Genomic DNA, 21,062 nt, shown 5'->3' with positions numbered 1-21,062 from the left:
AATTTATTATCAGAGTACATACATGTCCCCACATACAACCCTGGGATTCGTTTTTCTGCGGGCATACTTAGCAAATCTATAAAACAGTGAACGTAAACAGGATCAATGGACAACAAACTGTGCAAGTGCAAATATAAATAAACAGCAATAAACAATGCATATTAAATAACAAGATAAAGAGTCCTTAAAGTGAGACCATCAGTTGTGGGAACACCAGAAGTAGAATGAGTGTAGTTTTCCCCTTTTGTTTGATGGTTGAGGGGTAGTGGCTGCTCTTGAACCTAGTCCTGAGGCTCTTGTACCTTGTACCTGATGGCATCAGCGAGAAGAGAGCATGGTCTGGGTGGTGATGATGAATGCTGTTTTTCTACAGCAACATCTCACGTAGATGTGCTCAATGGTTGGGAGGGCTTTACCCATGATGTACTGGGCTGAATCCACTACGTTTTGTAGGATTTTCTGCTCGGGAACTGGTGTTCCCATATCAGGCTGTAATGCAGCCAGTCAGAACACTTTGCACCACACATCTATAGAAGTTTTCCAAGCTTTTTGATGACATGCCAAATCTCCGGAGACTCCTGAGGAAAAAAAGGTGCTGTTGTGCTTACTTCACAATTATATTTAAATGTTGAGTCCAGAACAGGTCCTCTGAGATAGTGACACCCAGGAATTTTAAGTTACTGACCCTCTCCAATTCTTATCCTCCAATGAGGACTAGTTCAAGAACCTCTGGTTTCCCTCTCCTTTAGGATATTATCAGTTCCTTGGTCTTATTAACGTTGAGTGAGAGGTTGTTGTTTTTACACAACTCAGTCAAATTTTCAAACTCCTTCCTGTGTGCTGATTCATCACTACCTTTGATATGGCCTACAACAGTGGTGCCATCAGCAAACTTGTATATGGTGTTGGAGCTGTGTTTAACCACACAGTCATAGGTGTAAAGCAAATAGAGCAGGGGGTAAGCACACAGTCTGTGGTGCTCCTGTGCTGATGGAGATTGTGAAGAAAATGTTTTCTCCAATCCAAACTGACTGGGGTCTACAAGTGAGGAAACCCAGGATCCAATTGCACAAGGGGGTATTGAGGCCCAGGTCTTGGAGTTTACTGATCAGTGTTGAGGGGATGTTGGTGTTAAATGATGAGAAGCAGTTGATAAGAGAATCCTGATGTATGCATCTTTAGTATCCAGATGTTCCAAGATTGTATGAAAAGCCAGTGAGATGGCATCCGCTGGAGACCTGTTGCTCCAGTAGGCAAATTGGAGCAGATCCAAGTTGCCACTCAGACAGGAGCTGATATGCTTCAACACCAGCCTCTCTAAACACTTCATCACTATGGATGTAAATGCCACTGGTCGATAGTCATTTAGACAGGTTACCATGCTCTTCTTGGTCACTGGTATGATTGAAGCCCACTTGAAGCAGGTGGGTGCCACACACTGCCAGCATGAGAAGGTTGAAGATATCTGTGAACACACCAGCCAGTTGGTCAGCATAGGTCTTCAGTACTTGGCCTGGTACTCCATCCGGAGTGGATGTTTTCCTTGGATTCACTCACTTGAAGAGAGTCCACTCGTCATCTTCAGATACAAAGACCAAAGGATCATCAGGAGACGTGGGGGTGTGTGATGGGTCCTCTCTGTTCTGGTGATCAGAACTAGCATAGAAGGCATTCAGCTCAACTGAAAGTGAAACTCTGCTGTCCCCATGTTGCTAGATTTAACTTTGTAGAAGGTTATGGCATTCAAACCCTGTCTCAGCTGTTGAGACAGACAGACAGTCATACTTTATTAATCCTGAGAGAAATTGGGTTTCATTACAGCCGCACCAACCAAGAATAGTGAAGAAATATAGCAATATAAAACCATAAATAATTAAATAATGAGTTAATCATGCCAAGTGGAAGTAAGTCCAGGACCAGCCTATTGGCACACGGTGTCTGACACTCCAAGGGAGGAGTTGTAAAGTTTGATGGCCACAGGTAGGAATGACTTCTTATGACGCTCAGTGTTACATCTTGGTGGAATAAGTCTTTGGCTGAATGTACTCCTGTGCCTAACCAGTACATTAAGGAGTGGATGGGAGTCATTGTCCAAGATGGCATGCAACTTGGACAGCATCCTCTTTTCAGACACCACCGTCAGAGAATCCAGTTCCACCCCCACAACATCACTGGCTTTACGAATAAGTTTGTTGATTCTGTTGGTGTCTGCTACCCTCAGCCTGCTGCCCCAGCACACAACAGCAAACATGATAGCACTGGCCACCACAGCCTCATAGAACATCCTCAGCATCGTCCAGCAGATGTTAAAGGACCTCAATCTCCTCAGGAAATAGAGACGGCTCTGACCCTTCTTGTAGACAGCCTCAGTGTTCTTTGACCAGTCCAGTTTATTGTCCATTCGTATCCCCAGGTATTTGTAATCCTCCACCACGTCCACACTGACCCCTTGGATGGAAACGGGGGTCACCAGTGCCTTAGCCCTCCTCAGGTCCACCACCAGCTCCTTAGTCTTTTTCACATTAAGCTGCAGATGATTCTGCTTGCACCATATGACAAAGTTTCCCACCGTAGCCCTGTACTCAGCCACATCTTCCTTGTTGATGCATCCAACTATGGCAGAGTGATCAGAAAACTTCTGAAGAGGCAAGACTCTGTGTTGTAGTTGAAGTCTGAGGTATAGATGGTGAAGAGAAAGGGAGACAGAACAGTCCCCTGTGGAGCCTGTGGTGAAGAATGAGATTCAGTCCTTTGTCAGGAGGGACATAGGATCAGGAGAAGTAGAGTCTGTGTGGATAGAATTGAGGAACAGTAAGGGCAAAAGGACGCAAATGGGTTTTGTCTACAGGCCACCAAACAGTAGCATGGATATTGGGTGCAAGTTGAATAGGGAGTTGACATTGGCATGTGGCAAAGGTAATGTCGCAGTAGTCATGGGGGATTTCAACATGCAGGTGAACTGGGAGAATCAGGTTGGTGCTGGGCCTCATGATAGGGAGTTTTTAGAGTGCCTACGGGATGCATTCTTGGAACAGCTTGTATGAGAACCGACCAGGGACAAGACTATTCTGGATTTAGTGTTATGTAATGAACAGGATTTGATAAGCGATCTTGCAGTAAGGGAGCCATTAGGAGGTAGTGATCATAATATGATAAGTTTTTATCTGCAATTTGAGAAGGATAAGGGTAGCTCAGAGGTGTCAGTGTTGCAGTTGAACAGGGGAAACTATGGAGCCATGAGGGAGGAGCTGGCCAAAGTTGACTGGACGGATAGCCTGGCAGAAAAGACAGTGGAACAGCAATGGCAGGTATTCTTGGGAATAATGCACAAGGTGCAAAATCAGTTCATCCCCCAGAGAAGGAAGAATTCAAAGGGGGGAAAGGGGCCACAGTGGTTGACAAAGGAAGTCAGAGCATTAAAAAAAAGGAAGTATGACAGAGCTAAGGTGAGTGGGAGGACAGATGGTAGGGAAATTTTTAAGGAACAACAGAACTTAACTAAAAAGACAATACGTAGAGAAAAAATGAGGTACAAACGCAAGCTAGCCAGGAATATAAAGGAAGATAGCAAAAGCTTTTTTTAGGTATGTGAAGAGAAAGAAGATAGTTAAGAACAATGTTGGGGCCTTGAAGAATGAATTGGGTGAAATTGTTATGGGAAACAGAGAAATGGCAGAAGAATTTAATGAGTACTTTAGATCTGTTTTCACCAAGGAAGACACAAGCAATCTCCCAGATGTATGGATGGGCCAACGACATGTGGTAACAGAGGAAATGAAACAGATTGACATTAGGAAGGAAACGGTGATGAAAAGACTGATGGGACTGAAGGCTGACAAATCCCCAAGTCCAGATGGTCTGCATCCTAGGGTACTAAAGGAGGTGGCTCTGGAAATTGCAGATGCATTGGTAATCATTTTCCAGTGTTCCTTAGATTCAGGATCAGTTCCTGAGGATTGGAGAATAGCTAATGTTATCCCACTTTTTAAGAAAGGAGGGAGGGAGAAAACAGAGAAATATCGACGTGTCAGCCTAACATCGGTGGTGGGGAAGATGCTAGAATCCATTATTAAGGATGAAATAGTGGCATATCTAGATAGCAGTGATAGGATTGGGCTGAGACAGCATGGATTTACCAAGGGTAAATCATGCTTGACTAATCTGTTGGAGTTTTTCGAGGATGTAACCAGGAAGTTAGACGGGTGAGATCCAGTGGATGTAGTGTACCTCGATTTTCAGAAGGCATTTGATAAGGTCCCACTTAGGAGATTGGTGGGTAAAATCAAAGCTCAGGGCATCGGGGGGAAGACATTGACATGGATAGAAAACTGGTTGGCAGATAGAAAGCAAAGGGTAGCAGTGAATGGGTGTTTCTCGGAATGACAGGTGGTGACTAATGGGGTGCCACAGGGCTCGGTATTGGGACCACAGCTGTTTACAATTTACGTCAACAATTTGGATGAAGGCATTGAAAATAACATCAGCAAATTTGCTGATGATACTAAGCTGGGTGGCAGTGTGACATGTGATGAGGATGTTAGGAGAATTCAGGGTGACTTGGATAGGCTGGGTGAGTGGTTAGATACTTGGCAGATGACGTTTAATGTGAATAAGTGTGAGGTTATCCACTTTGGGAGTAAGAACAGGAAGGCAGATTATTATCTGAATGGTGTAGAGTCAGGTAAGGGAGAATTACAAAGAGTCCTTGTTCAGTCACTGAAGGTGAATGAACAAGTGCAGCAGGCAGTGAAGAAGGCTAATGGAATGTTGGCCTTTATTACAAAGGGAATTGAGTACAAGAGCAAGGAAATCCTCTTGCATTTGTACAGAGCCCTGGTGAGACCACACCTGGAGTATTGTGTACAGTTTTGGTCTCCAGGGTTAAGGAAAGACATCCTGACTGTAGGGGAAGTGCAGTGTAGATTCACGAGGTTAATTCCTGGGATGTCTGGACTGTCTTACACAGAGAGGTTAGAGAGACTGGGCTTGTACACACTGGAATTAAGGAGATTGAGAGGGGATCTTATTGAAACATATAAGATTATTAAGGGATTGGACAAGATAGAGGCAGGAAATATGTTCCAGATGCTGGGAGAGTCCAGTACCAGAGGGCATGGTTTGAGAATAAGGGGTAGGTCATTTAGGACAGAGTTAGGGAAAAACTTCTTCTCCCAGAGAGTTGTGGGGGTCTGCAATGCACTGCCTTGGAAGGTAGTAGAGGCCAATTCTCTGGATACTTTCAAGAAGGAGCTGGATAGGTATCTTATGGATAGGGGAATCAAGGGATATGGGGACAAGGCAGGAACTGGGTATTGATAGTAGTTGATCAGCCATGATCTCAAAATGGCGGTGCAGGCTCGAAGGGCCGAATGGTCTACTTCTGCACCTATTGTCTATTGTCTATTGTCTTGTAGCATTCTCAATCTCCAGATTTGAATGCCTCTCTTCTGGCCCTCACTAAGTTCTGGATTCATGGTTCATCCAGGGTTTCTGATTGAGGCAAATCCTGAATAATTTTGTGGGGACACACTCATCCACAGCTGTTCATTAATAAAGTCTGTTATAACCCTGGTGTAGGCACCCAGGTCCTCAGATGAGTTCTTGAACACGACCCAGTCCACAAACTCAGGGCAATCCTGTAACCATTTCTCTGCCCCCTGTGACCACCTCTTAGTTGTCTTGATCTCTTGCACAAGTCATAATGCTCAATAAATCAAAGACAGTGTTCTCTTGGATCCTAATTCTGCTCTGTTTACAAACTAGAGTTAGAATTTAAAGAAAATAAAAACTTTCAAGTAAAATGCCCTCAATTCCTTTGGGTGAAAAATCCAAAACATGTGCTCTTGATTTCCAGCTAAGGCCCTATTTTTAAATACAGTTTTCAACACTGGAGTCTTTCCTTTAGTAGTTGTGCTTTAAAAAAAACAGATAAACAACTTGGAAGTACCTGGATATAAAGTATTATCTTTGAAACTCTTCAAGGGACTGAATCCATTATGAGGCTCAGCTAACTGTGCCACTTCACTGCCCTCGTGAAAATTTAATGTCAAAGCAGAGTATACCACACCAATTATATTGTGCATTTACAGATACTGATCAAGGATGTGTTTTTAGGAAATATTATTTTTTTAAAAATCACCCAAATCTTTTTTGCAATAACACACACCCTGACCTTACTTTTCACAACACACACCCTGACCTTATTCATCAGTACATGCACATCACTGAAAAATTGTCATGCCAATTTGTGCAGATATGACATGACTGGATACTTACTGCTGCAGGAGATCTGATTTCCAGAGCAAGAGTAGGAATAAAGTTCAATGTAAGGGCTGTCTACCAGAAAACTGCAGAGATCAACTTTTGCATTGTGATAGCATCTGTCATGATTCAGGCAACACCTGTAAAGAAAAAAGACAGAAACTGAATGGGATGAGTAACTTGATCTAAGTGTACTTGCTTCCAGTATCTTATGATGACTAAAACGAGCACTGTTGTACTTTGATGTTATCGAGGAATGAGAGGTATCTAAGGAAAGCGTCGTTGCCATGTTTCATGTCCCTTCAGTAGTTTCCATACTCAGATCATCTCCAGCTTGTACTCTGATGTTCCCATAACAATGCACTGCTTGAGAAAGCCTTATGTCCAGTGGGAAAGTACTACTTTTAATTCTATGCTAGGGTCAAGGAAAAATTGTGTTTATTTTGGGCCTTTCAAGATCTCCAGACATCAAAATGCATTTTATAATCAATGAAGATCAGGGTCTAGCAATCTCCAAACTGTTCATGGTCAAGTAAACCTAGTGTAGTAGTAATTTAGATTGAGGTATGAATTTTGGCTGGTATGCCCAAGGAACAAGCTGCTCCCCACCTTTAACTCTTCCATCCATCAAAATTATTAACATGATCTCTTCTATATAGTACATCACATTACCTGTACTCTTACATATCTAATTAGGCTTGGTGTCTAAGTTTACCTGATTATGCCCTGGGAGGTAGTTTAGGATGTTTAAATCTGTTTAAGATAAATTTCTTGCTGTTGTAGTTGTTAATTTACTCAGCTATCAGCTGGTTGTGGCCATTGAAGCACTGACAGAGGTTTAAATCCCATGCAGTAACAAGAGAATATGCACCATATTCAGTTAGATACACTTGCAATTCGATAAATACAGATGATGAGGAATCACCGAGACTGCTGATAAGAACAGAATCTCCTACCTTTACCCAGCTGATTTTATGTTCCTTGAGGTTGTTGTAGAACCTCCTTCGTTTAGTGGCAATGAGGCATGGCCAATTAACGTTGGAATTACCAGCATTGTCCAAATCATGAGAATGATTGTAAAAAGAAATTTCTTTACAGATTGGAAACAAGATGCTCAGAAAAGCTGACCCCCATGATAAAACAGAAGCTACTGACACTCTCTGAAACTGTCCCTTTGAAATTGTGAAGGATGGAGGCTGGGAGGTGCCTGTCTGGACCACCCCCAACCCACCATGGCCGGCACCCAACAGCCCAGGACGATCCAACTGGCCCCAGTGGAACTCCTGGATGAGCAAGGGATCCGAGATGATACTGCACGGCACCCAAGACCTCTCCTTCAGACCGTACCCTTCTCAGATAACCAGATATTGCACATGCCGTCCACGATGAGGGAGTAGAAGGCTCAGCAGAAGCAGGCGACAAACTGTTAGCCCTGGTCCAACGCAATGTCCTGAGGGAAACCATGGAGGCAACTACATGGAGAACCAGGTCCACCATCTCAGCAGCTGACAGAAGTTCAGGGAGAGCAATGAACTGGCCACCTTGGAGAACCGGACTGCCAAAGTCACGAGCACTGCAGCCCTGTGGAAGGTGGCAAACTTGTGATGAAATCCATGGCATTGTTAGATCAGGGGTATCGAGGGATTAGTAGGGGCTGCAGGAGCACAGAGGGCCCTTGGTTAGAGGAATTAGACTGGCAATTGGGGCAGGCAGCGAAGAACTGACATACTGTACATCTGCGATCATGGTGGGCCACCAGAACCAGCGTTGCAGAAAATCCAAAGTCCCTTGTTGGCCAGACAGGGGTGAGGAGTAAGCCAACTGGATCGACTCAGATTGAACGCCACTAGCTCGTACTGTACATGCGGTCAGTCAGGTGTGTCGGTCGGATCAGCTCCATGCAGTAGAGCCAGGCGGATCGAATTTTAAGGTACTAGATGATCAGGGTGAGGATCTGTGAGGATGGAACGATCAATCTCCATTACAGTTGAGTCAAACTGTCCTGAAAGGGCCTCCACTTTTGTGGTTTTGGAGACGAGTCGGTAAAAGGTGCTGAAGCTGAATTGTTCAAAGGGGGGGCCCAATGAGAATGGCATGAGTTGAGTTCACAGGACAAGATCAAGAAGGACTTAATGTTTCAGACAATGTCTCCATTTAGACCATAAGACATAGAAGCAGAAGTGGGCCATTCAGCCCATTGAGTCTGCTCCACCACTCAATCACGGGCTGATCCAATTCTTCCAGTCATCCCCACTCCCCTCCCTTCACCCCATACCCTTCGATGCCCTGGCTAATCAAGAACCTATCTATCTCTGCCTTGAATACACCCAATGACTTGGCCTCCACAGCCTCGTGGCAACAAATTCCACAGATTTACCACCCTCTGACTGAAGTAATTTCTCCGTATCTCACTTCTAAAAGGATGTCCTTCAATCCTGAAGTCGTGCCCTCTTGTCCTAGAATCCCCCACCATGGGAAATAACTTTGCCATATCTAATCTGTTCAGGCCTTTTAACATTTGGAATGTTTCTGTGAGATCCTCCCTCATTCTCCTGAACTCCATGGGATACAGCCCAAGAACTGCGAGACGTTCCTGATACAGTAACCCTTCCACTCCTGGAATCATTTTTGTGAATCTTCTCTGAAACCTCTCCAATGTCTCTCAAACTGCACACAATACTCCAAGTGTGATCTCACGAGTGCCTTATAGAGCCTCAACATCACATCCCTGCTCTTATATTGTATACCTCTTGAAATGAATGCCAACATTGCATTCGCCTTCTTCACAACTGACTCAACCTGCAGGTTAATCTTTAGGGTATTTTACACAAAGACTCCCAAGTCCCTTTGCATCTCTGCATTTTGAATTCTCTCCCAATTTCTCCAAGGCAGTCTCCTTCTCCATAATGGTACTGGGTAGAGTTGAATTTGTGTGAGAAGCAGTGGATGTGGAGGGGATATTCCCTATGGTGGAAGAATCTAGGACCAGAGGACACAACTTCAGGATTGAAGGATGTCCTTTTAGAAGTGAGTTATGGAGAAATTACTTTAGTCAGACAGTGGAAGGACATCCTTTAAGAATGGAGATGAGGAGGAATTTGTTTAGCCAGAGAGTGGTGAATCTGTGGAATTCGTTGCCACAGGTGGCTGTGGAGTTCGTCTTTTTGTATATTTAAGGCAGAGGTTGATAGATTCTTGATTACATTGCATAAAACTTTCAAGTGTGAAGTGAACTTTGCTCATTTGGTTAGACTCCAAATATTCCAGATTTTCAAGCATAGCTAAGTTCCCTCTCAACTCTTTCATTTGCTGTTGTACAAGTACCTGTCTGTCGGACCTGAGCACACGCTCTTGAGCAGAAGGAAATGGTGGTTTTCCTTTTGACAAACTTAACATGAATTTGTTGGAATAGTTCCAAAGAAATTCCCATGGTGGTAATTACATCTTCAGAGGTATGGCTTTGTATTGCTGGCAAAAGTCACATGGGGATACAATTTGCTCTAATTCTTTATTGCCCTTTGGCCAAACTTGTGGCAATGCCTCCATATTCCAATGTCCATGGACCTGCTTTCATATAATATCTTGCAAAGTCACTTTAGTTGCAGTGTGAAAGTCAAATCTTACCACTATTGGTCGATTCAACTGAAAATAGAGACGGAATCAGCTCACGTAGTAAATATTTAAACCCAAACAATTTCTGGTTTGTAACCGATCTTTAACTGTTAACACTATTTAACTAGCATAGTTCACAATAACTCTGGGAGCCTCAAGACCCTGGCCGTCTAAGCATATTGGTCATGGAATCTGTCCTAAAACTTCCAGGACTTGCTTGAACAATTCTTTTAACTGACCTTCCACTTTACTAAGCATCGATAAATAACTCAGGGGAGAAGCCTCTATCTCTGCTGACTTTCCTTCAATCTGGACGGTAAACTTGAAGTTGCGTTGTCTCACAGTACAGTTGTATGTAGCGTGGACGTTATATAAAGTCTATTCTGCATCCTGTTATTACCTTCCCCTTAGTATTTCTACCATGTACTTAAGTTTTAAAATTATCTATATGGATGGCACGCAAAACCAAGTTATTCACTGTATCTCAGTACATGTGACAATGATGAACCGATTTTAATCACAATAAGAACAGTAGTGGTAATATTGTGCAGATTCCTATATGTGCTTTCCTATAAATTTGTCATTATTTTTGTTCAAGGTGTTGAATTCAAGCCTATCTGCTGCCTGGTTTTTCAGTTTGTTATTGTTTCATGAGCATTCTCCTGACATTACCTGCATCTAAACATTTAAAAGGTACAGTTGTGTGGGGAACGGTTGTTGGCTTGGCTGCGGTAATCACTCATGCCACTTGCAGGCTTTGTTGTCAGCCTGGGAACGTGGAGAACATTCCTACACTGAAACGATGGAGATATTCCCAAAACCTATAATATTCTGGAGCTGGAAGAAAGTGCTGAAAATGTGCAGGCATCGATTCCTGTAATGAGGGACAGAGAAATTGATATTGTATGTGGAAATTGGATCAGTTGTGTATTTCGACTCGGCATTACCACAGAAAGCTAAAGATTATTTTGTCTGCAGAGATAGTTCAAAGGTCTGAAAAATAATGTGCTCATGAATTGAATTTCACTGTGGCAGATGTGTGGACGAAGGTCTCTGTAGTTGACCGATCGCTCACTTTCTCTCAATGGTGGGGAGAGTTTGCTGCCGATTCTCGAGTCAGAGAATCTCAGAATAAAAAACAACACGGTAATATCATAACAGTGATTGTTAGTCTCACCTTTAAGATCTCAGCGAACACTCCAGCCAGCACAGGTTTTTAGTACCTGGGCTGGATGCTTTCCGTGGGTTCACACTCCTGAAGGATGCTCTCACATCAGCTTCTGAGACTGAAATCACAGGGTCATTGGGAGCTGTGGTAGTTTATAATGGCTGTGGAATGGACAGCATCTCTCTGTCCCTTGTTAGAGAGAAAGCGAGCCTGTTGGGTACGGTTATGTACCCCTAGGGTTCATATTTTCTGTGGACAATCACTTTAAAATGTCGGGAGAATGAGACTGGCTTTTGGACACTGTTTGAGCTGTATTAAAAGAGAGAGAGAAGGAGGTGTCCAGCGCAATGAGAGAGAGAGAGAGAGGCAGAAACTGCTTGAAAGATTGATGTTATGATTTCTCTACAAGGACCTTTCCACAAGGACACTTGCCTGTTTGCAAAGTTCTTGCAGAGAGAGGAGGACGGAGCAGGTTGATGGACAGCTGGTGTCCAACATGTGGAGATAAAAACCAGGTCCGCTGTTACACAGATAGACACACAGTTTCGGACACTGAACGAGCTTTGTTGCACCCACAGAAAGGTGGGGTTTTTGGAGGATCGATTCGGGGAAATCAATCAGTGGCTCACGGTGTGAAAATGTGTGACCGGTGGGGAATTATTTGTGTGTCCAACCTTGCCTGGGTGATAATTCCACCACTGAAGAACGGTTGTATGTGTTATGGTCATAGTCGGTGACTACAACAGGATTTCGGTAGACAACGGGATGATCAACGGCATCAGCTCACCTCTCTCTCTCTCCAACGTTACTCAACTAACTACCTCAAACTGAACTGAACTCTCTTCATCATCATAAGACTCTATTCATTCACCCCTAGGTTTGAAAGAGCCTAGTTTTTTTCCTATTTCCACACACGCACAAACGCACACACATCATTGCTAACCTGTTCAATATATTTGCATTTATAGTACTGTATTACGTAGTTTCTAATAAACACTATTAGTTTATATCGTAGAACCATAGAACACTACAGCACAGTACAGGCCCTTCAGCCCTCCATGTTGTGCTGACCCATATAATCCTTAAAAAAAAGTACTAAACCCACACTACCCCATAACACTACATTTTTCTTTCATCCATGTGCCTGTCCGAGAGGTTCTTAAATACCCCTAGTGTTTTAGCCTCTGCCACCATCCCTGGCAAGTCATTCCAGGCACTCACAAACCTCTGTGTAGAAAACTTACCCCTGATGTCTCCCCTAAACTTCCTTCCCTCAACTTTGTACACATGCCCTCTGGTGTTTGCTATTGGTGCCCTGGGAAACAGGTACTGACTATCCACCCCTATCTATGCCTCTTATAATCTTGTAGACCTCTATCAAGTCCCCTCTCATTCCTCTACACTCCAAAGAGAAAAGTCCCAGCTCTGCTAACCTTGCTTCATATGACTTGTTCTCCAAACCAGGCAACATCCTGGTAAATCTCCTCTGCACCCTCTCCATAGCTTCCACATCCTTCCTATAGTGAGGTGACCAGAATTTAACACAATACACAAGTGCAGTCTCACCAGAGATTTGTAGAGTTGCAACATGACCTCTCTACTCTTGAACTCAATCCCCCTGTTAATGAAGCCTAGCATCCCATAGGCCTTCTTAACTACCCTATCAACCTATGCAGCGACCTTGAGGGATGTATGGATTTGAACCCAAGGTCCCTTTGTTCATCCACGCTCTTAAGTAACTGACCATTAATCCTGTACTCGGTCTTCTGGTTTGTCCTTTCAAAATGCATCACCTCACACTTGTCCAGATTGAACTCCATCTGCCATTTTTCTGCCCAACTCTGCAGCCTGTCTATATGCTCTTGTAACCTTCGACAACCTACAGCTCCATCCACAACTCCTCCAATCTTCGTGTCATCCGCAAACTTACTCACCCATCCTTCTGCCTCTACATCCAGGTCATTTATAAAAATCACAAATAGCAGGGGTCCCAGGACAGATCCCTGCGGCACTCCACTAGTCACCGACCTCCAGGCAAAATTCTTTCCTTCCACAACTACCCTCTGCTTTCTTCCTTTAAGCCAATTTTTTATCCAAACAGCCAAGGTTCCACTTATCCCATGCCTCATGACTTTCTGGATGAGTCTCTCATGAGGGACCTTGTCAAATGCTTTGCTAAAGTCCATGCAGACCACATTCACTGCCCTACCCTCATCAATTTCTTCTGTTACCTCTTCAAAAAACTCAATCAGGCTCGTGAGGCACGATCTTCCCTTCACAAAGCCATGTTGACTATCCATGAGTAGACTGTACTTCTCCAAATGCTCGTAAATCCTCTCCTTAAGAATCCTTTCCAGTAGTTCGCATACCATCGACATAAGACTCATCGGTCTATAGTTCCCAGGTTTCTCTCCATTACCTTTTTTAAACAAGGGAATACCAGACTCCAGTGCGTTCTCCACTTCTGCTGGTTCTTTAACCCAGTCACGGGGTATGTGACAGTACACATTAGTTTTTGTTGATTGCAGATGATGGTCTCTCCTTGGGTGCTTTTCTATTGATCGGTGGGTGGTGAGTACGGATGCATTTTGCTGAAATGGGTGGGGGGGGGGAGATTGATGTATTGAAGCTTTGCTGCTGCTTACGTGGGAAGGGAGGTGGACTTTGGGGTTCTAATGTTTTTCTGAAGTTCATTCTTTCAGGAAATCTGTTTCTTGTGGATGTCTGAGAAGACAAGTATTTCCGGTTGTATATTCTGGACATTCTCTGATAATAAACGGAACCATTTGAAAGTATCCCTTTGATCTCATTGGCCACCAGAAGTCTCACATATAATGTGGTGATTATTTCAACTTGCATGGAAATAACAGCCAATTCTGGAGAATTCTGTCCGTGTCAGCTAGCATTGTCAACACTCCATGAGCAATTTGCAAAGCATTGGTCCAGAAATGCAGTTTGCTTGTAAACTTGCCATGTACTCAAACCAGAGTAAACTATCAGTTTTCATAAATGGAGCTGAAAGGTCAAATAAGTTAAAGTAAAATCTTTTTACGAAGCTGAGATGTGGCAATTCAAAAATGCAGAAATGGCCATTATTACATCCTCTGACAAGTCATAAGAAGTCATGGTTGTGGAAGAGTGAGGGAAAGTGATAGAAAGCTCTAACTACCACTACTGCTACTACTACTACATTGACTCAGGCCTAGGGGGCCGGCGTTGGGCACGATGACGAACTCTCCACTCCTCCCTCTCCCTTATCAGTGTGTTCAGTTCATCTACATTAGCCGTGCTGCTATCTTCTAGGAGCGTGTTGACCATAGTCTTAGGAGGGCACCTAGGGTTCATGCTTGGGCTCCCATGTAGTGACTAGGCTGGCAGGTAGCTCAGGGTGGCATAGACAGTGCCCTGCTAGTTGCAGTCTTCTCTTCCAAAAGCTGTAATTGCTATAGCTAGTTTATACAACAGCTTTTCTTGTGTTGTTCAAAAGCTTCATTTTCCTCTCATTCATAATTGCCTGTGATCTTACTTTGTGGCATGGTGGGATTTGCAGTGCTGTCACTACTGTCCTATCCCTTCTGACATTTTTGCATTAATCTTTTTCCATCAAGGGCCTGAATGAACAATACCCATTTGCACAGAGCTCAGAAGCTTCAACTGGCTCGAATTTAGAACTACAAAGTTGTGCATTATAATTAAATATACATTCTGAAAAAGTAAGCAACTTACTGTTTCAAAGACAGCAAATGACAAAATCCTAAGGAAATTGGTGGCAGCAAAGAATTAATATAATTTGTAAAACCTTCAAAAATATCCCAAGCATTTTACAGGAATGCTACAAGAGGCTGAGTGAAGGGAAGTTTTAATTGCAAAATTTCTTATGGTAATTCACTAATTCAATCTTGAGTGTAAGTTTATAGGCTGCTCTCTAAAGGCTTTTACCATAAGATAATCATGATCTCAGAACACCAGAATTTTTGTCCCCCTGGTATCCTGGAGTTTCATGCCTGCCTGCCTATCAGAGGATGGCTGATGGATTCCAGTGGAAACACTATCTCGGGCCATAAGAATTTTGAGTCAACCATATTTATAGGTAATTTTGCAGAAGCATTACCAGAGTGAAATTAATCTTATTGCCTTCCTTCTCAGCTCAGCATTGTACCTTTGGAGGCAAGTTTCTCTATCAACCTAACTAACTTTTCACAGGTTTAGCCTGAGATAGGATGGCGACAATTGCTGACATACCTGTCCAACTCGTCAACACATTTTCCAGTACCACCAAAGCCACAGTTACACCCATAATCATTGAAGTCCAGGATGGGAGAACTGTCAGGAAGCACACACCGTATCATCTTCCTGAACTGCCAGAGAGCGTAAGGTGTAATGCTGGCACTTGCAACAGCTGTGAAAAGAGGCATAGTCTTAATAGCAAGTATTATTAACAACCCTTTACATTTGCACTTTTCAAATTTGCAGCCACATTTATGATTTTAATTCAAAAGATCATTTTGTTTGGCGAGTGAAAATTCATTGCTCTGTTTTTTGGGGAGGGCATGCAGCATGAGAAAACTGAACTACAGAAAGTGAATACTCTCATGAGTGAGAGCTTCCATCCTGATTTCCATATTAGACCACAATTTAAGCAAAATAGACATTTTTTCAAAATGCAATCTAGGAATACTTGTATTTCATTAGTTGAACCTTCATGAACTATCACAACCCCTGATGACCCTGTGATTTCAGTCTCTGAGGCTGAAGTGCAAGCATCATTCAGGAGGGTGAACCCACAGAAAACATCCAGCCCAGATGGGGTACCTGATCCAGTACTAAAAACCTGTGCTGGCTAGAGAGTTCACTGAGATCTTTAGCCTCTTGCTTCGGCAGGCTGAGGTACCTATCTGCTTCAAGCAGGCTTTAATTACACCAGTGCCCAAGGAGAACTTAGTAACCTGCCTCATTCCAATCATCTAATAGCACTTAAGATGTGAAGAAGTGCTCCGACAGCTTGGTGATGAAACATATCAACTCCTGCCTGAGAAGCAACTTGGATCCACTCCAATTTGCCTACTGGCACAATAGGTCCACGGTAGATACCATTTCACTGACTCTTCACTCAACACTGAAACATCGGGGCAGCAAAGATGTACATATCAGGAAGCCCTTTATGGACTATAGCACAGCATCCAATACCACCATCCCTTCAAAACTAATCAGTAAACTCCATGATCTTGACCTCAATACCCCTTTGTGCAATTGGATCCTTGATTTCCTCACTTGCAGACCCCAGTCACTTCAGATAGACATCACCTCCTTCACAATCTTCACCAGCACAGGTGCACCACAAGGCTGTGTGCTTAGCCCCTGCTCTATTCATCTTATGACTGTGCAGGTAAGCGCATCTCCAATGCCACATTTGTTTGTTGACAGCACCACTGTTGTATTTAATTTTAGAGTAATGAATCAGCATATTCATCACTCTAAAATTGAAAATTGAAAGGTTGAAAATCTGGCTGAGTGATACCACAACAACAACCCCTCACTCAATTTCAGTAAAACCAAGGAGCCGATTATTGACTTCAGGGGGAGTAAACGGGAGGTCCATTAGCCAGTCCTCACTGTGGAATCAGAGGAGTAAAGAGTCAGCAGCTTTAAATTCCTTGATGTTATCATTCCTCGGTCCAGCACACAAGTGCAATTACAAACAAAGCACAACAATGCTTCTACTTGTTTGCGGTGATTCATCAGACCATAAGAGGTAGGAGCAGAATTAGGCCATTTGACCCATCAAGTTTGCTCCACCATTTCATCATGGCTGATCCACTTTTCCTCTCAGCCCCATCCCTTATCCCTTCATGCCTGGATTAATCAAGAATCTATCAATCTCTGCCTTAAATATACATAAAGAATCGGCCTCCACAGCTGCCTGTGGCAATGAATTCCATAGGTTCACCGCTCTCTAGGTAACAAAATTCCATCTCATCTCTGTTCTAAAAGGATGCCCCTCTATACTGAGGTTATGTCCTCTGGTCTTAGAAACTCCCACTATAGGAAACATTCTCTCCACATCCATTCTATCAAGGCCTTTCACCACTTGATGGGTTTCAATGAAGTCACCTCTCATTCTTCTGAATTCTAGTGAAGACAGGCCCAGAGCCATCAAACGCTCTTCATGTGACAAGCCGTTCAATCCTGGAACCATTTGAACCCTTTGAACCCTCTCCAGTTTCAGCTCATCCTTTCTAAGATATGAGGCCCAAACCTGCTCACAATACTCCAAGTGAGGCCTCACCAGGGCTTTGTAAAGTCTCATCATTACGTCCTTGCTTTTATATCCTAGTCTTCTTGAAATGAATGCAAACATCACATTTGCCTTCCTCACCACGGATTAACCTGCAAATTAACCTTTAGGGAATTCTACACAAGGACTTCCAAGTCCCTTTGAACCTCAGATTTTTGTATTCTCCCTCCATTTAGAAAATAGTCTATGAATGCATGACCATATACTTCTCAACACTGTATTCCATTTGCCACTTTGCCCATTCTCCTAATCCGTCTTTTTGTAGCATCTCTACTTCCTCAAAACTACCTGCCTTCCACTTGTCTTTGTTTTGTCTGCAAACTTTAAAATAAAGCCATCAATCCCATCATCCAAATCGTTGAAATATAATGTAAAAGAATTCGCCTCAACACAGAACCCTGCAGAACACCACTAGTCATCAACAGTCAACCAGAAAAAGCTCTATTTATTCACACTTTTTGTCTCCTGCCAATCAGCCAATGCTTCATCCATGCTAGAATCTTTCCTGTAATACCATGGGCTCATAGTTAATTATGCTGTCTCACATGTGCCACCTTGTCAAAGGCACATCAACTGATTCCCCTTTGTCTATCCTGTTTGCTACTTCTTCAGTTTTCCAGGCCTTTCAGTTTCCCAAGAATCTTCTCCCTTAAATGGTAACAACACACACTTCTTGACCCTAACACCTGGAAATTCTACTGCTAGTGTCTTCCAGTGAAGACTGATGCAAAATACTTATCAGTTTGTCTATCATTTCCTTGTCCCACCTTTCCACCTCTTCAGCATCCGATATCCACTCTCACCTCTCTTTTACACATTATGTATCTTTTCGTATCCTCTTTAATATTATTGGCTAGTTTACTTTCATATTTCATCTTTCACTTCTCAATGACTCTTTTAGTTGTCTTCTGTTGGTTTGGAAAATCTTCCCAATCCTTTAACTCGCTACAAATTTTTACTCTATTATATACCCTCTCTTTGGCCTTTATGTTGGCTTTGACTTCCCTTGTTGAACATGGCTGTGTCATATTGCCTTTGGAATACCTTTTTCCCTTTTTGGGATGTATATATCCTGCGCCTTCCAAAATGCTTCCAGAAATTCCAGCCATTGCTGCTCTGCCGTCATCCCTGCCAGTGTTCTTTTCCAATTACTCCACTCTGTAACCTCCTTCACTCCATTGTAAACCGATACATCTTCAGTTTCTCCTTCTCAAATTTCAGGTTGAATTCGGTCATATTATGATCACTTTCTTCTGAAGGTTCTTTTACCTTCAGCTCTCTAATCAATTCTAGTTCATTGCACAACACCAAATCTAAAATAGCTGATCCTCTCATCGGCTCAACCATGAGCTGCTCTAAAAAGCCATCTTGCAGGCATTTTAGAAACTCCCCCTGTTGGCTTCCAATACCAACCTGATCTTTTCAATCCACCTGCATATTGAAGTCCCCCATGACTATTGTAACACTGCCCATTTGGCATACGTTTTCTATCTCCCATTGTAACTTGTAGACCACATCCTTACTACTGTTTGGGGGTCTGTATACAACTCCCACCAGTGTCCTTTTACCCTCGCAGTTCCTTAGCTCTATTCACGATTCAACAGTTTCTGCCCCCAAGTAATCTCTTTTTAATGAGTTTTTACCAACAAGCCACATCACCCCTTCTGTCTTCCTGCCTGTCATTTTGATACAATGTGTATCGTTGGACATTAAGCTCCCAGCTGTAAACTTCTTTCAGCCATGATTCAGTGATGCAAGAAGGCTGCGAGCAAACTGCTGATTTTTCAGAGCGAAGGGAGTTTTTTTACTACCCGGGTTAAAGAGAGGCGAGACTGCGCAGGCGCGTGACGTCAGCCACTAGCACACTAAAGATTTTAAAAGACCGCTGTATCCAGCGGGCAGTGGAGTGAGAAGAAACAGAGTGGTAGGGCTTTGGCTCAATGGGCTTAGGTGGTAACGGGACAAGTCGAGGTAGGAGGTATGATTGTGAGGTCAGTTTTCTGTGCTCGGTGTCAGATGTGGGAAGTCCTGAGTCTCCCAGCCTCCCGGATGGCTATATCTGCACCAGGTGTGTCGATCTGCAGCTCCTAAGGGACTGAGTTAGGGAACTGGAGATGCAGCTTGATGACCTTTGTCTGGTCAGGGAGAGCAAGGAGGTGCGAGAGAGGAGTTATAGGCAGGTGGTCACACCGGGGCCACGGGAGACAGACAAGTGGGTAACAGTCAGAAGAGGGAAGGGGAAGAGTCAGGTACTAGAGAGTACCCCTGTAGCTGTACCCCTTGACAATAAGTACTCCTGTTCGAGTATTGTTGGGGGGGGACAGCCTACTGGGGGAAGCGGCAGTGGTCGTGCCTCTGGCACAGAGTCTAGCCCTGTGGCTCAGAAGGGTAGGAAAAGGAAGAGGAAGGCAGCAGTGATAAGGGACTCTATAGTTAGGGGGTCAGACAGGCGATTCTGTGGACGCAGGAAAGACACTCAGATGGTAGTTTGCCTCCCAGGTGCCAGAGTCAGGGATGTTTCAGATTGTGTCCAAGATATTCTGCAGAGGGAGGGAGAACAGCCAGAGATCGTGCTACATATTGGTACCAATGACATAGGTAGGAAAAGGGAATAGGTCCTGAAAAAAGACTACAGGGAGTTAGGAAGGAAGTTGAGAAGCAGGACCTCAAAGGTAGTAAGGGAATAGGATGAAGTGGAGGATAAATGCATGGCTGAGAGATTGGAGCAAGGGGCAGGGATTCAGATTTCTGGATCATTGGGACCTCTTTTGGGGCAGGTGTGACCTGTACAAAAAGGACCGGTTGCACTTGAATCCCAGGGAACCAATATCCTGGAGGGGAGGTTTGCTAAGGCTACTGGGGAAAGTTTAAACTAGAATTGTTGGGGGATGGGAACCGAACTGAAGGGACTGGGGAAGAGGAGGTAGGCTCACAAATAGAGAAAGTTTGTTGACATTGCGAGATGGAGGATAGGCAGGTGTTAAAGAAATGACGTGCTCAGATGGATGGTTTGAGATGTGTCTATTTTAACGCAAGGAGTGTAGTGAACAAAGAGGATGAGCTTAGAGTGTGGATCAGTACTTGGAGATATGATGTGGTGGCCATTACAGAGACTTGGATGGCTCAGGAACAGGAATGGTTACTTCAGGTGCCGGGTTTTAGATGTTTCAGAAAGGACAGGGAGGGAGGCAAAAGAGGTGGTGGCATGGTACTGTTGATCAGAGATAGTGTCACGGCTGCAGATAGGTGAACACCATGCAGGGATTTTCTACGGAGTCTCTGTGGGTGGAGGTTAGGAACAGGAAGGGGTCAATAACTTTACTGGGTGTTTTTTATAGGCTGCTCAATAGTAACAGGGATATTGAGGAGCAGATAAGGAAACAGATCCTGGAAAAGTGTAATAATAACAGAGTTGTCATGATGGAAGATTTTAATTTCCCAAATATAGATTGGCATCTCCCCAGAGCAAGGGGTTTAGATGGGGTGGAGTTTGTTAGGTGTGTTCAGGAAGGTTTCTTGACACAGTATGTAGATAAGCCAACAAGAGGAGAGGCTGTACTTGATTTTGTATTGGGAAATAAACCTGGTCAGGTGTCAGATCTCTCAGTGGGAGAGCATTTTGGAGACAGTGATCATAATTCTATCTCCTTTACAATAGTATTGGACAGAGATAGGAACAGACAAGTTAGAAAAGTGTTTAATTGGAGTGAAGGCAATTATGATGCT

At 43.6% G+C, this 21,062-nt stretch overlaps 2 protein-coding genes across 2 annotated transcripts in view; one reads left to right on the top strand and one right to left on the bottom strand.

Moving 5' to 3' along the window:
• Positions 1 to 21,062, bottom strand: part of LOC132401230 (phospholipase A2, minor isoenzyme-like) — a 59,297-nt gene that overhangs the window by 10,661 nt on the left and 27,574 nt on the right. Inside the window, exons 2-3 of the mRNA XM_059983226.1 lie at positions 15,284 to 15,440; positions 6,277 to 6,401 (exon numbers count right to left, since the gene is read on the bottom strand). Coding sequence (XP_059839209.1) covers positions 6,277 to 6,401; positions 15,284 to 15,440 — 282 coding nt within the window. The remainder of the gene's footprint in view (positions 1 to 6,276; positions 6,402 to 15,283; positions 15,441 to 21,062) is intronic.
• gcn1 (GCN1 activator of EIF2AK4) overlaps positions 9,675 to 21,062 on the top strand; it is a 278,383-nt gene continuing 266,995 nt past the window's right edge. Inside the window, exon 1 of the mRNA XM_059983222.1 lies at positions 9,675 to 9,713. Within this exon, the coding sequence (XP_059839205.1) occupies positions 9,690 to 9,713 (24 nt within the window). The 5' untranslated portion in view covers positions 9,675 to 9,689. The remainder of the gene's footprint in view (positions 9,714 to 21,062) is intronic.

The sequence above is a fragment of the Hypanus sabinus genome, chromosome 10 (assembly GCF_030144855.1).
Source record: "Hypanus sabinus isolate sHypSab1 chromosome 10, sHypSab1.hap1, whole genome shotgun sequence".
NCBI lineage: Eukaryota > Metazoa > Chordata > Chondrichthyes > Myliobatiformes > Dasyatidae > Hypanus > Hypanus sabinus.
Note: the sequence above shows the minus strand (reverse complement) of the source record. Positions and strands in the feature narration are given on the sequence as shown.